Here is a 16125-nt window from a genome sequence, read left to right as displayed (position 1 = left end):
TACAACTTCATTCATATGCAGTCCAATGCCGTCTGTGGCAAATTACGCAGCGTTTTTTTTTTTTTTTACATTCAGCTGTGTTCCGTAAACACATAACTTACAGTACTTTTGTGCGCATTGCCGAATTAAATTTGATAACACTTTGTGCAAATGCCTAGTAATGTGCATTGGAGAAGAAACAGTACAGTTAAGCCTTGTGATTTCCCAAATTCAACACCTTAAAAAATGCAGTCGATATGATATCATTTCTTTCTACGCGGTTTTAATTGGAACAGCAGCACCAAGAATTCGCTCACAGTAAGCTTAGAGCGAAGCACATCTATTTGCTGTTTGGCAACACAAAGTATATTCTACACACATAACCTATTGCAGTTTACATGGTCTCCTGTGGCGTCTTTGCTAATTTAGGCAAAATCAAGCAGATTTGAAAAAAAAAATGTTTTGATTGGAAATTGAAAGACGTTTACGTTTAGATCATACGTTTACAGAACATTGAAATTACGTTTATATTACGGCTAAGCATAGAAATTTAGAATAAAAGGAATTCACATTATCAATAGGAACACAATTGAAATGAAATGCTACGATTTTGCTTAAGTGGAACTCGTGCACTGAGAAAACTGAGGGCCAATAGGTCGTCCATGGAGTTCTGAGGATAGCAAGAGCTTCTCATTCTTTCTTCAAGAAATACCAAGCGGTGGCTGAAGGAAAAACATATGTTATTATACTATATTATTAAAATACCATTAGCAAGGTAAAGACGTACAGTCGTACATTGGTTTGGTTTTGAATCTTTATCCTCGGACAGACAAAGCTTTGATAGGTTATTCCTGGTTGGTTTCGCATATTTGTAGAGGCTCTTGACGCAGGGCCGGTTACCGAGATTGGCAGAGTGAAGTTTTCCGATTGTTGAAGGGGAATTATTCCATTCATTAAGTGCCGCTGAATAGAGAGCAGTTCTGAAATGCGTTGCTCAAGCGCACACCCCGAGAGTCGAACCAGCGCCGTGTGATCTTGAGCCCGGCGCGTAACCACAAGCAAGCACATGTATCGCACTTACGGTTGCTTGTAAATAATATGCATATCACAACTTTCAAAACATGATACGCTCTTGTGGTCTAGCTAAACTATCACAAGGTGTTTCATGTGACAATCCGCATTTCTTCCGACGTTTCGTCAATCAGACATGACTGACTTCTTCAGGGAGCTACATCAAGCAGAACACAGCATCATGTTACTGTAAACCTACTAAACAGTAAACAACATGCAAAATGAATATCGAAAGTTTCGAAACATCATCATTTATATTCCTTTTTCTAGTTTCAAAACTTGATACTAGAAAAAGAAATATGAATGATATCGATCAATCAAGAAAATTAAATATGAGCAGAGAGTGACTAGTATGGGTCATGAAAAATAAAATTCTACACGAACCACTGCATAATCAGCATGAGACCAATTTAAATACTTCTTCCTGTTTTACGTTTCATTTCCTAGAATCAGGGTAGGACGGGGTCTGGCAAGGCACATCGTCAGTCTCCATTCATCACGATCTAGAGGGCTAGTGTTGGTCATCTGCCACCGCTTCCTGTCATCGTTTACGGTGTCACTCCATATCTTCCTGGGACGTCCAGGCTTCTTTGTACTAGCTACTGGCACATCTCAGCATTGATTTATCCATCCGCTGCTCCTTTCAACATGTCCAAACTAGACGGTTGAATCGGAGGTCATCTTCAATCTTTCGCAAGCCCAGCCTGGCGAGTAGAGTGTCTGAGCTGGTGTACTGGTTCTCTTGTGGTCTGATGTTGCAGATCCACCGTACCATTGCGTTGTCATTTCGTTTGATTCTTCCCAGTACCTCTTTTGTCACAGCCCAGCATTCACTCGAAAACAACATCACGCTCCTGACACAGCTGTTGTAGACCCTGCCTTTACTGGAAAGAGGGATATCTTTGTTGGTGAATATGGGCAGTAGTTGTTTGAATTTAGCCCAGGCTGTCTTTACTCTGGTAGTGGAACTGAGGACGGTACCTCCACCTGCACTGAGCATGTCACCTAAGTAACAGAAAGCGTCTACCACTTCTAACTTTCCACCATCTATTTGGATGTCAGTGATAGTTCTACCCTCTATGGGCCGGGCTTCTCCTGCACATCTTTTACACTTGAAGAATGGGTCGGGTTTCAGACCTCCTCTTAGGCCACTGCACTTTTTGTGAACCCAGAGGAGGCAAGTGTTGCATTGGATGGAGTTTGTGCCCACACCGGCCCTACACACAGCACAAGGGTAGCGTCCCGAGTCTTTAAGTCGATGCAACTCCTTTCCGATGATCTTGGTTTTGGCCATGTTGATATTTAGGCCTTTGGCAGCCAAGCCGTCCTTCCATATCTTCAACCTTTCCACGAGCTCGTCTAGGCATTCAGAGATGATGATCAGGTCGCCAGCATAGAGGAGTTCCCAAGGACAACCCGTGCGGAAGTCACATGACAGTGCCTCGAGTACTATAATGAATAGTACAGGGCTGAGGACAGACCCCTGATGCAAACCGACTTTGACTTCGAAGTCGTCACTGTGACTGTCTCCTACACGTACTTTGTATTGAGTTCGCTTGTACATACTCGGAACGAGTCTGACAATCCACTCATTCACTCCAAGCTTCCTCATGGACCACCAGAGAACCTCCCTTGGGACCCGGTTGAAAGCTTTCTCCAGATCGATAAAAGCAAAGTAGAGTTTCTTGTTTGCATCGAGAAATTTCTCCTGCAGTTGTCGGACGATGAAGGTGGCGTCGGTAGTGCCTCGTCCTGGCATGAAACAGAACTGCATCTTGTCAATGGAGACTGTGTCTCTGATGATGTTGTCAGCAACCCTTTCAATCACCTTCATCACCTGGTCTAATAGCTTCAAACCTCTGTAGTTACATCTTTGTAGGGCACCTCCATTGCCTTTATAACAGTTGATGATGATGCATTGATGCTCTCCTCCCAATCTTCCGGTACGGTACTGCACCCTCTCTGATGATATCATTGGCCAGATCCGTGGTGAGTTGGATTCCAGTGTCGCCGGATGTTTTGAGCATTTCAGTTGTGATGCCAGATGGGCCAGCTGCCTTTCCAGTGTTCATCTGTTTGAGTGCCTTAATGATCATGTCTTTGGTAATGTATATGGGTGGACCTTGGACAGAAGGTTCCGAGATTAGGTTGTTGCGGTACCAATAAAACTCTTCATTGAGAGCTTTTCGTAATGTTGCTTCCAAGCTCACTTCTTACTTTGGTCATCAAGAGAGAGGTTACCGTCATCATCCCTTATGCATTTCTCACCCGTGACATCTTCATTTTCTTTTTTCATCTGCTTAGCCAAGCGAAAGATTTGGTCACTTTTGGGATCTAAGTCGTTTAGTTTTTCCTGAAATGCTGATTCTTTTGCCCTATGTATGATTTGTTTGGCTATACTTTTAGCTTAAATACGCCAAACTAGAACCTACAATAGTTTTAAGTAAATAGCAGGAAATGCCATAATTTAGATTCAATACATGAGACTTTTGATCGATACCAACTTTCAGAAAATATTTGTTTTTTATAACGTTACTTTGTGATCTGATGTTATGGCATCCTTGCAAAAAGATTTTTCGGAGCTTTGAAATTTGTTATTCCTCGTTGAAAATTTTACGAAGCGCAGTTGGTGCTAACTGCGGGTTAAAGTGAGAACGATACAAGTTTTTGCACTGATTTGCGCCGTGTTTTTTTTTAGTAATAAAGCTGAAAACTGGCCGTAAGCAAAAGGAAAAGTTCATATGAATTACAAATTGGCTTACATTAAAAAAGCTGTAGCCTACTCTCAAATGTTTGATCAACAAATATATGATTCACTAAGCAAAGACTGTGACTTCTTTCGTTTTCCATAGTTGATTAGTTATGCGTCAAAGTCCAACCTCTGTTACTAACTACAAAAATCATTGACAGAATAGATTAAGTAAACCTTGAAAATATTCCCTTGCCAAACATAACAGCACTTACTGAAGATTAAAATTGTAAATGCATTTTTAATATTTCTAATCGCTGTTATTAGTAATGTTGCACATGATGCAGTGAAGTATGTTGCTTTAAATTCAACGCTCAAACCAATCCAGCTTTTAAAACATAAGCTTCTTTCACGGGTTAAGTAGTACGCATGGAATTCGCCTTGAAGTGCAAGTGCTTCTTACACAGTTTAAAATTGGACGACTACACAGTTATACGTACAGTTTATCTACATTTTACATTCAGAACTTTTAAGTTTCAATAAAATTCTTTTAACATAGCGTCAGAAGAACAAAACTGTGAAGATTGTTGAAAAGTGAAACGAAAAAGGGATTTTAAAACAGTTATTATCAATCTCAAGAGTCTATTCAAACCTATGATACTCAGGGGAAGGGGCTGTCATTCCGCATCGTGGCGGAAAAAGCTCGATAAAAATATCATTTTAAAGTGAAAAAACTAATGCTGGGATGTATTTCAACAATCCCAGTATTCTACAAGTTGTCAGTTGCGCTTTTGTTAAAGAGAAATCCATGCAAGTACAATATCACTGACATCGGCCACCCGTTTCCGAATCGACGTCGAGTCATTGGAAAAGAATACACCAGTGTCCAAGCTGGCATCAACAATTTCCACACCTCGTGGCTCACATCATAATCCTTAGCTTAACTAAACTCTGCTTTAAGAATCGAGATATCTTATTCTGAGCATTGACGTAATGGCAGATCGGTGTTATAGTTTTTTCATTCCAAGTAAAGAATCGTCGCTAAAACAATGAACTATATTACTACAACTATATATTATTATAAACTATTAATTATTATATAAACTATAATTTCGGTTACTACCTTTAGGGTCTGTGATCTCTCGTTCTTCTCCTTTAACTGGGGCCTAAAAAGAAAAACTTGATTGCAAAGCAAAAAAGAACTTACTGCTACGCCAAATTTTACCACACATCGAATACAATCTAAAAACGATATGCCTGATGTCACACTATAATTCAAGAACTATTGTAGAAAAGGCGTCTGTTATATCGGCTACCTAATATATACATCACTTAAAAATCCCAACTAGATTATGTTGATAAGCTCCCACCTCGCAGTGGACTATTAGTTTGTGGTTACTACTTAAAAAGTTCGAAACAGGTCACAGGAAATGTGATTTTCACGTAAAGTTGTTTTATTTTGTGTTATGTTGTTTTATTGGAACTGTTCAAGTTTAGCGCAGCTTGGTGGCCGCTATTACTTACCGCAGATACAATGGCAGCAACTGCCTCTTCGTCCGCATGACAAGAAGTCCCGACACAAGTCGCGTTCGTTCTGTAACAGAAACTCATATTTTACGTCTTAGCATGTTCTGAAAAATTGTATACAGCCCTCAAACGCTAAACCTGCCTTTCAATGTCGCCCTCAATACGATCCTGTAGAAGTTCTTTCCAAAATCCATGAGTTTCCAAAACAATTTCTTCGGCAAACTTGCGCCCTTTGAATTTGCCGTCAAACGCGAACTCATTCAAAGGCTTCCCATCGGCAACTTTATAAACACGGAACCAATCCCTCGTGTCGTCCAGATACCTGGCCATGTGTTTCTCCACGTCATCAATATCTGTTCAACACACTTTGTCACAAAATACAAAAACATTCCACGCATTTAAGTAAATAATGAATTCATGGTAATATCAGTCTCACTGACAAAATCTATAGCCTATAACGCACTTGTAGAAATGACAACAAAATTATATGCAGCAAAAACAGGAATTAGGAATCTTTTGAATTAGGAACATGTTTGCAAAGTTTATTAAAGCAGGAATTCAACTTTAGCAAAGGTTATTTACAGTATAATAATGAACTCTTCTTTTGCAGTATATTGGTACAGTACCGGTAAAAGTAGACACGTGGATGGACAGAGAATTTTTCACTAATAGCCTCAGGGTAAAAACAGCAGAAAACTTTTGCTTGACAGCTTAAAACTCACCATTCAACTTGTCAGCCAATGGGTCAGTGACATCAATCACTATGATTTTCCAGTCAGTTTCACCTTCGTCTATCATGGCAAGCACGCCAAGAATTTTGACCTGAAAAAGCTTTCTTTTACTTTATGTTCTAACCAGCATCACTAAAAATGGTATTAAATAAATTACAAGAGAACGTTCTTGATATACGATCCCAAGAATTAAAGAAAAAACCTCAAACATTTGAAACATATATACAGTACTGGACAATTTAGTACGGATTTTTTTTTGAACAATTTACAGCAAATCTCGATTTTTTTGTTTTTCCAATAACTGAGAGCTCGGAAAATAATTGTAATGGTGGCCCAAAGCAAAGAAGCTGCCATTCTACACAATCGGTATTCCACAGCGCCGCATTATGACGTCATAATATACGTCACAAAGGCTCAACTGAACTGCTGGCATTGTAGTAGAAACTTGCGCCATTATGACGTCACAATCCGGCAATATTACGTGCCATTGAATACCGATGTTGAAGAAGTACAGCTTCTTTGCTTTGAACCACCATTACATTTATTGTAGTGCTCTCAGTTATCAAAATAAAATCTGAAATTTGCTGTAAAATGGTCAAAAAAAAAAATCCATAATAAATTGTCTAGTACTGTATTTACTTACTCTCACAACGCAACTAAATCAAGTAAAATGACTACAATGCATTATGAAGCATAAAAATTACATGTTTCAATTATTTCCAAACCTGAATAACGTCTCCACGTTTGGGAACCCTTGATCCGATTTCACAACAATCAATGGGGTCATTGTCTCCATTTTGCTTTGTGTGGGGATCAACATGTTTCGGATTTTCCCAAGTCTAAAAGAGCAAGACATGTTCTTAATGATGGAGTAGCATAAAAAAAAATTGAAATAAAAACTGGCCATGTTAAACAGAATTACTATTTACACATTATAATGGTAAAACTTTCGGCTTTAAGCAATATCACTTCAATTGTTGTTTTCTGATAGTTAGTGATGATTTGGCTGCAATAATGATATATATTAAGCAATAAACTAGCTGTAACATAAACAGTACTTGTTTTTTTTGTCGTATCCAGGCTTACACCCTTACATCAAAATGTTATGATGATACCAAACAAATTATTGAATGGTTTTATAATTCCAAACTCAAAATGCTCTGAGGATCAAATGAATGCTGCATGTTTGAGAGCCTTGCTGTATTGCATACTGAAAGATTTAAACAAATACATTTACTATTTCAACTTAGATTGGTTTAAGTATGAAACATTATCAATTTATACAAAAAAAAACTTTGATAGAAAAAAACTTCGTACTTGTGGTATTGCACCATAATTAAATATGTAGCCTTTGTAAGGGTAAGTGTTGGCTACATATCTAAGCTTTCCTTTTTTCACATCTTGTTTAATAGGATTCAAAGCTTCTTTAGTTGCTATTTCCATTTTGCTATTGGTCCATCTTGGCACTTCAACAACCATATTACAAACATTCTGAACAAATACAAAGTCTATGTTATACTTGAAATAACAGGCCAAGTTTTCATCAAAAAGCGTTTTTTTACAAAATAGCCTACAGGATATTAAACTACATTATTTCTGCTTTAATATTACTATTTTACTTAAAATTTCCACTTTTAAACTACATATAACTGTTGACCATTGTCACAATCAAGGTGCGGAGGCCTCGCGATGGCTTGCTTTGTATCTTCAACGAATGGGCTATTTTCATTATGGAATTCTGGTGCGTTGTGTTATTATCGGTTATGACCTGAAGTAACCTCTGATTGAGAAATTTGTATTATGTAACGTATTTCTAGAATCATCTGTAAGCATGCAAATCTAGAAGGTTCTGTTGTTTTTCATGATTTCTGAGCGTCGTTTGTCATGACGTCATAAGGTTGTTTATCAGTAAATGTCCGATTGCGAAATCGTTATTATGTAAGAATCTTCTTGCGGACGTGACCTTCTAGAGACTTCTGTTGTTTACCTTTTAAATGCTACGTGACCGAACGATGGTTCTTTATGATGTAACCTTCTCGAAGTTACTGGACTGAACAGCCAACTATAAATAGTGGTGTAGTTTGTGTAATGTTTATTCTGAGATTCTGAGATTATTATTATGGGAGTTGTATTATGATGAGAGTTCATTATTGTAGTAGTAGCAGTTGTTAATAGACGCAAAGATTATTGTTGATCGAGAGTGAAAGTATTGAATACGAGTACTGTAAAGCAAAGTTGATGCTAATATAATTTCTGATTGAAATTAGAATCGTATGAGAAGCTGTGAGTGGATCACGTTAAACTCGATCAATAGTCGCAAGCATTGGAATCTATTGCTGTTTACTATTACTTTGATTAATTGTTGGAAGTGGTGAACCATTCGTTGGAGTCCTTCAAGCGTTTTTATATATCATTTCACCAGTAGAACTATCCGTGAATTTAATTGACTTCTTTTCGGTTGACCCATTAAACTACGTCATTGAATCTTTCCAAGTCTTTTTCCTGGTAAGAGATAGAAAGAAATCGTGACATTCTGGGGGCTCGTCCGGGAATAAACCGAAAAAATTTAACCGAAAAACCGAAGAATACCGAAGATTTATTGAAAGAATAATAAATTAATGTCAAGATGGCGGATACTGTCAAACATGAGATGATTGAAGACTTAGGGAGCATGGCTGAACGAATGGGGCTGACTGGTAATGAGAAGTCTCAGTTTGTGATGGAAGAGTATCACAAGATAATGGACCAGAAAGCTCAGCGAGAAGCTGACGAAAGAGAAGATAGAAGAGCTGCTCGTGAAATAAGAAAAACGAGCACAGCGTGAGGCTGAAGCTGCACAACTTGAAGCTGAAGAAAAACAAGCTCAACGAGAAGCTGAAGAGAAACAAGCGCAGCGCGAAGCTGAAGCTGAAGAAAAACAAGCTCAACGAGAAGCTGAAGAGAAACAAGCGCAGCGCGAAGCAGAAGCTGAAGAAAGAAGAGCGCAATATGAATTGGAAAAGTTAAAACTTGAATTAGAAAGACAAAAGCTGGACATTGGTGAGCGATCTAATTCTAGTAATGATAATGCTCGAGATGTTATTGTGGCGCAAGTTAGACGTCCAGATTTGCCATCATTTGTTGAAGAAAAAGATGAGTTGGATAGTTATCTGTTAAGATTTGAAAGATATGCTACAATAGCCAAATTGGAGAAGTCGACGTGGGCTACCCAGCTAAGCATGTTATTATCGGGACAAGCTCTTGATGTATATTCAAGACTTTCGCAAGAAGAAGCCATGAACTACGACAGATTGAAGTTAGCTCTGTTAAAGCGATACAATTTTACCGAGCATGGATACCGTCAAAGATTCCGTGAGGCAAAGCCTGAAATACACGAAAGCCCAGGTCAATTTATTGAACGTTTAAGAAACCTTTTGTTAAAATGGTTTGAACTTTCGGGGGCTGAACAATCATTGGACGGATTGGCAAACCTTATAGTTAAGGAACAATTCACAGATTCATGTTCAAAAGATCTGTCTGTTTATCTAATGGAGAGAAGTCCAAAGAATCTAGAAGAAATAGCCAGTGTGGCAGAACAGTACTTAGTTGCTCATGATGAGAAGTTGTCGACTGAAGAAACGTTGTCATGCGATAATGACGAAGAGCAAACAAATAATTTTAAAGGAGGTGCTGTTCCAAGAGAAGTACGTTGTTTTAATTGTAATGGCTTAGGTCATAAATCTGTTAATTGCCGGAGGAAGACTAACAGAAATCATCAGGAATCGAGGAAGTGGTGCAATCGTTGCAATAGGCAAGGACACGAAGCGAAGGAACGCAAGGACAAGTCGCTTTCCTTATCCAATCAGTCTGGAAAAGATAAAGACACGGACGTTTATCGATGCGGTTGTGCGTTAATGATTCCTGAACCCACGCTTGACGAGGAGAATCCGGATGAAGATGTTTGCGGAAAAATAATACCTGAAGATCACCTGCCAGTAGTGGATGGAAAAGTTGGAGACAAAAAGGTAAAAGTTTTACGTGATTCTGGTTCTACTGGTATAATAGTGAGGAGAGATTTGGTTAAAGACAGTCAATTAATGGGAAAAACTGGCCATGTGACAAAAATAGATACCACTTCAATCCAAGGACCGTTAGCGATGATATCTATCGAAACTCCGTATTGTAGTGGGACTGTGAAAGCGTTATGTTTACAAAACTCTTTAGTTGATCTGATAATCGAAAATGTTTTTGAGAGAGATTCTGAAGTTACTTGTTATTCTTGTGGCAAGAATGGTCACTTTGCTCAAGATTGTTCTGCAGATAATCAGCAACGATCTCACGATGACGGATATTACGAGCGCGAAGAACCGAGGAGAAGAGGCAGGCGACGACCATTTGGAGTTTGCTATAGATGCGGTAGACGCGGACATTTCGCCAGGGAGTGCGTTGCTGACGGCGGACATTCGGAAAACAGACGTTGCCGTGACAACCACTGCTACCGATGTGGGGAGATTGGACATATAGCCAGGAGCTGCTCTTTTGATGAAAAGGCTTGCTACAATTGTCACAAAGAAGGTCATCTCGCCAAGGACTGTCCGGAGAGGAGGTGTTTCCGATGTAAGAAGATGGGTCATCTTGCTCGCCAGTGCACTGAAGTCATTGAGGACGATGGAAACTTTCGCAGAAAACGTGACTATTGTTTTGAGAAAAGCTATCGTTGGTAGATCATGCAACGATAGACTTATGAGAACTGATTATTGAGTAATTAATTGTTTTATGGTGTGTTTTATATTGATTGTGTTGTTATATTGTTTGCAACAATATTCTAAGGGGGGGCGTATGTCACAATCAAGGTGCGGAGGCCTCGCGATGGCTTGCTTTGTATCTTCAACGAATGGGCTATTTTCATTATGGAATTCTGGTGCGTTGTGTTATTATCGGTTATGACCTGAAGTAACCTCTGATTGAGAAATTTGTATTATGTAACGTATTTCTAGAATCATCTGTAAGCATGCAAATCTAGAAGGTTCTGTTGTTTTTCATGATTTCTGAGCGTCGTTTGTCATGACGTCATAAGGTTGTTTATCAGTAAATGTCCGATTGCGAAATCGTTATTATGTAAGAATCTTCTTGCGGACGTGACCTTCTAGAGACTTCTGTTGTTTACCTTTTAAATGCTACGTGACCGAACGATGGTTCTTTATGATGTAACCTTCTCGAAGTTACTGGACTGAACAGCCAACTATAAATAGTGGTGTAGTTTGTGTAATGTTTATTCTGAGATTCTGAGATTATTATTATGGGAGTTGTATTATGATGAGAGTTCATTATTGTAGTAGTAGCAGTTGTTAATAGACGCAAAGATTATTGTTGATCGAGAGTGAAAGTATTGAATACGAGTACTGTAAAGCAAAGTTGATGCTAATATAATTTCTGATTGAAATTAGAATCGTATGAGAAGCTGTGAGTGGATCACGTTAAACTCGATCAATAGTCGCAAGCATTGGAATCTATTGCTGTTTACTATTACTTTGATTAATTGTTGGAAGTGGTGAACCATTCGTTGGAGTCCTTCAAGCGTTTTTATATATCATTTCACCAGTAGAACTATCCGTGAATTTAATTGACTTCTTTTCGGTTGACCCATTAAACTACGTCATTGAATCTTTCCAAGTCTTTTTCCTGGTAAGAGATAGAAAGAAATCGTGACAACCATAAAATGCTAACATCTTGTTAAAGTCTATGCAGTGACTGTTATTGCTACATATAGAAGCCATAGTCCTCTAGTCACAGCATGAAGTGCTTTTTTTCTTTATAACTTTTGAAGAGTGAATGAAAGCTACATTTTGGCCTAATAACTTTCTTTGACAACTTTCCTAGCTCATATGTAGTATCTGCATGCAAGATTCCTTAGGACTTTGGTTTGACACAGCTGGAAAATGCTTTTTTATCAAACTTGATTCAAAGCTGAAGCGGCTCATTCTATGTTCAATAATAGTTTTTGTGCTTTCAGCTGTCTGTCTTTTGTTTTAGTTGAATTTTATGTTAACACAATGAGCACCAAGTAAAATTATTACTATTGATTTAATGCTCCCTGAATGAGAATGCTTTTTTTGCTGTTTCAATTGTATGAAAGTTTAATTGTGCAAGTTTTTAATTGTGTCACAAATTGAGAATTTCCTTTAATAAATTTTTGTTAGCCAAAATGGGATGTGGCCACGTTTGCTGAAGAAGATTGCATGCAACTATTGCCTCACAATGGTTTGCTCTAGTTCAGTCAGTCAAATTTTGTTTTAGTGCAATAATTGCGTATCCTAAAGAAATGAAAAATCGTAAGCACTACATTTTACTGTGCATGAGTAGGTTTAGTGACTATACAAATTAAACCATAAACAGACAAGTACAAATATACGATACTGATTTCTAAACAAAACTACCAATGTCTATTTTTAACGTTGGTCACTTTATGTTTCACAAAAAGTCATACTTAAGTGTATGATGTCATGACTTAAGTGTATGATGTCATGCTTGAGTGATATATGATAATCACAACCTCAGAAACTATAGCGACTACGTATGGTGATAATAGCTTCTGTGAAAAGTTTTCAAGCACATACTTTGTTAGCATCCGAGTAGCAGGGAATATCATGGAATGGTGATATATACTTGCCATCCTTTTCTGTACAGAGAAAATGAGCATTGGTAAATGAAGTTTTAACTGTTAAATAAAATTTCAATACTATATAATATGCAAAGTTTTAGCTTATACCATATTAAAATATGCCTCAAAAGCTCAATTCGATAGCGGGGGACTTCGTGAATGAAGAAGCTTCAAGATCAAGCAGCGCTGGTTCTACACTCAGGGCGTGTGCTTGAGCAACACACATTAAGGACTACTCTCCCTTCAACGGAATCTCATGGGTGGAATAATTCCTCAGCAACAACAGTTTAATAATCGAAAACTTCACTTTGTCAATCTCAGTAAGTCCAAAGATAAAAAATTAATCAATCTAATCAGCAGGAATTAGTATATGTAAAACAGATAGATATCACTAAAAATTACCAGTAGACACTATCATCAATTGACAAAGAGTGATTATAATGTTCAGACAATTTGTTGCCTGTTAGCTCAGTGGTTGAGCACCCGACTCAAAATCAAGCAGTGCTGGTTTGGCTAAAAGTATATGCTTGAGCAACGCATTTCATCAATGCTCTTTATTCAGTGGCACCAAATGGATGGAAAAGCTCACAGACAACAACTATAGGAACTTCTTTCTGTCAATCATGGTAACCGACCCTGCATTAGTGTTTCAAAGCTTCTACAAGTATGCGAAACTGCCAGTGCCAGGAATAACCTTTCAAAGGCTTTGTTTGTGCAAAAATAAAGACTTAAACCAAAATAATAGTCTATTACGATATACAGTAGAACTCGGTTAATCCGGATTCGATTTGACCAGCGATTCCATCCGGATTAGGCGAAGATCCGGATTAACCGATGACGGTTCTATCAAGCCTGACGTTACCTAGATAGAAGGGTATCGGTAAAACCACCGAAATCGAACGCCTTAGTGTGGTCATCTGCCAATTCCGAGACTCGCGATCACCATATTCGCGATCACCACATTCGCAACCCAGTGATAGAGTTCTTTTGAAATGCAGTATGCATGTAAAATGAATGTATTTGTAGACTCTGCGTCTAACGCAAGAACACACTGGCAAAAGTTACATCTTCAGACATGCGTGTCGGAATAATCTGTAGTCACTCAAAACTTTTGAAAACAGTTACCGAAGACGAGTTTCTATGAAAAACTTACAAAAAATCACGTCAAACAAAGTCTTCGATTGGAAAAACGTCACCGACATTAAGCCACATTACGTTTTAGCATAAAATGGCAAAACTGTCGGGCAAATCCGGATTAAGCGATAGAGAAAGCGCAACTTTTGTCCGGAATAGGCGAAGATCCGGATTAAATAATCCGGATAATCCAAAGCTGTTTCTCAAGAAAAAGATTACAAATCATTTGTACTTCCAGTTTTATCCGGATTAGGCGAAGATCCGGATTAACCGAGTTCTACTGTATCATGAAAAGAATATTTTAAGCTGAAAAATATACTTATAAATGTAGGCCTGACAGTGCCCTAAAAAATATAACCATGCAGCCTGAAAGTCACTTAGGCCTATATTTTTATAAAAATATTACTCAAAGATTAAATATCATATTTCACTGTTAGTCATGCTTAGGTAGTCCAACAAAAGCTAAATACTAAGTGAAAACAGTCTGCATTGTTCTTACTGTAGTAGATTCGGTACTCCAAAGTATTTGGGCAACCTCTCTCTTCTGTTTGATAACTCATGGCAGCACTAGATTGATTAAACAACAAAGAAGAAGAAATAGCTGGCGAAGATAAAATTTTACTAATGTGAGAAAACCTTCTACAGATTTGAAAAGACGTGGCAAATCTGATGATTGAAAGCGACATTACGCATTGACTCTCAGAAAAAGTACAGTTGTAACATCATTTTGGCGTATCGCAGAAAAAGTTGCGACAACAGCTGTATGTGCTATGGAACAAGAGGTGTTCGGAGTCAGAATTTTCCGGACTCAATTCATGTTCAATTTAAAACTTATTCCACTTTGACGTCATTGCGCCGCTTCAACTCCAAACTATACTCTTGCTCCAAATATTTTGGGGACATTGACTCTAAACTTCATTCCGACTCCAAGTGCGAAAAACAATAAAGTATTTGTAGCCTACCCTAAAAGTAATACCGGTAACTGCAAAATATCAGACTCCTGCTCCAATCCGGTGCCTGTTTTTGCCAAGAATACAAACTCTGCTTCCACTTTGCCTAAAACTGGAAACTCCAGATCATAAATGCCCTAAAACTCCGACTCATGTAGACCTACAGAGCGAAGAAAAAAAAATGAATTTATTTACCAAAGAAATGACACAATGATGCACGAAGAGTTTTATCACAATATAATTCATAACTCACACACCGCGACACCATTAATAACAATTCAATTTAACCAGCCAGGAGTAGAGAAAGACTTTCACGTTATCTAGTCAGCTGCTTGAGCAAGATTCAACCTTTTTTTCTTGTATGCCTCTGCTTGTACGGTATTTCCTGCATAGGCCGATGTCCGCCCCGATAGCTTAGTTGGTGTCAAGAGCCTCTACAAAAATGCGAAACTACCAGGAACAACCTATCAAGGTCCGAAGGTCTTTGTCAGTCCAAAGATAAAGATTTAAAACCAACTAACCAATTAAGGTACCGTACGCTATTCAAGCTAGCCTAAATAGGCTAATAGTTAACCTGCTGGGGTCTATAAATCAGTTGTAAATCCGCTAAAATTTTCAGATGGCCTGTTACCCTATTGCATTAGTTTCAGAAAAAAATATTACATTGATTGATTGACATTTTATTTGTTGCGAGTATAAACACACATATTCAGCAAAGTCAGATAAAACAAACGGTAACGTACGTAGAATGTGTGGATACTGCAACGGGTGGCTGCGAAGTGACCTGGAAGGTCTTCTAGTCGAGAAGCCACCCTCAACAAAAGAAAAAGTTACAAAATTAAACATCAAAGAAGCGAGGCAAAAGAATCTAAAACATAAATTTACGGTATAGTTGCTTGAATAAACACAAAATACATTATCTAATAAAAGTTTTACATAGGCCTGAAGCCATCATCATTAGTACGGTAATATCAGAGTCACTATACACATAGTGACTATGTATATAGTGACTCTGGTAATATGATAATAGTAAATTTTTATAAAGATTTTTAAATGAGTGAGGTGAGATTTTTCTTATTTCCAATGGGATTGAATTCCAAATTTCCACTCCTGTAGCCTATACTTGAAACTACGTTGAAGTTTTGAAGATGAATATTGAGGAACATAAAAATTATCCTTGTCAATTGCATTTCTGGTATTGCGAGAATGAACATTTTTTGCTTTTTTTAAATAATTACAAAAAGTACATGGTAGTGAATTGTTTTCATATTTGTGCATTAATTTTGAAGTTTCGAGTTTGAACAAATCATTTATTTTAAGAACATTTAGTTGTTTGAAATATGGAGTCACGTGATCCGACCATCGACTTCCCGCAACTATTTTTATTGCTTTGTTTTGGAATGC

General features: G+C 37.9%; 1 protein-coding gene across 1 annotated transcript; it reads right to left on the bottom strand.

The window, feature by feature from the left end:
- Positions 1-10: 10 nt before the first annotated feature.
- LOC145768454 (uncharacterized) lies at positions 11-14459 on the bottom strand. Its single transcript, XM_082579946.1, has 9 exons — positions 14271-14459; positions 12594-12655; positions 7315-7488; positions 6723-6836; positions 5989-6088; positions 5409-5619; positions 5264-5333; positions 4863-4905; positions 11-701 (listed from the first exon to the last, which is right to left on the bottom strand). Exons 1-9 carry the CDS (start codon positions 14455-14457, stop codon positions 670-672), a joined length of 993 nt encoding a protein of 330 aa, XP_082436072.1. The 5' UTR covers positions 14458-14459; the 3' UTR covers positions 11-669.
- Positions 14460-16125: the final 1666 nt, after the last annotated feature.

The sequence above is a fragment of the Aplidium turbinatum genome, chromosome 4, assembly GCF_918807975.1.
Source record: "Aplidium turbinatum chromosome 4, kaAplTurb1.1, whole genome shotgun sequence".
NCBI classification, from domain to species: domain Eukaryota; kingdom Metazoa; phylum Chordata; class Ascidiacea; order Aplousobranchia; family Polyclinidae; genus Aplidium; species Aplidium turbinatum.
This window is presented reverse-complemented; position numbering and strand designations above follow the sequence as displayed.

Bases quoted from the DNA above. Each gene is read 5' to 3' on its own strand.
- LOC145768454 (XM_082579946.1), bottom strand. From the start codon at position 14,457: ATGTCGCTTTCAATCATCAGATTTGCCACGTCTTTTCAAATCTGTAGA. The intron at 7,489-12,593 runs GTATGTGCTTGA...GTATTTGTTCAG, and splicing joins GCTACTCGGATGCTAACAAA to AATGTTTGTAATATGGTTGT. The intron at 6,837-7,314 runs GTACGAAGTTTT...TTGCTCTTTTAG, and splicing joins ATTATGGTGCAATACCACAA to ACTTGGGAAAATCCGAAACA.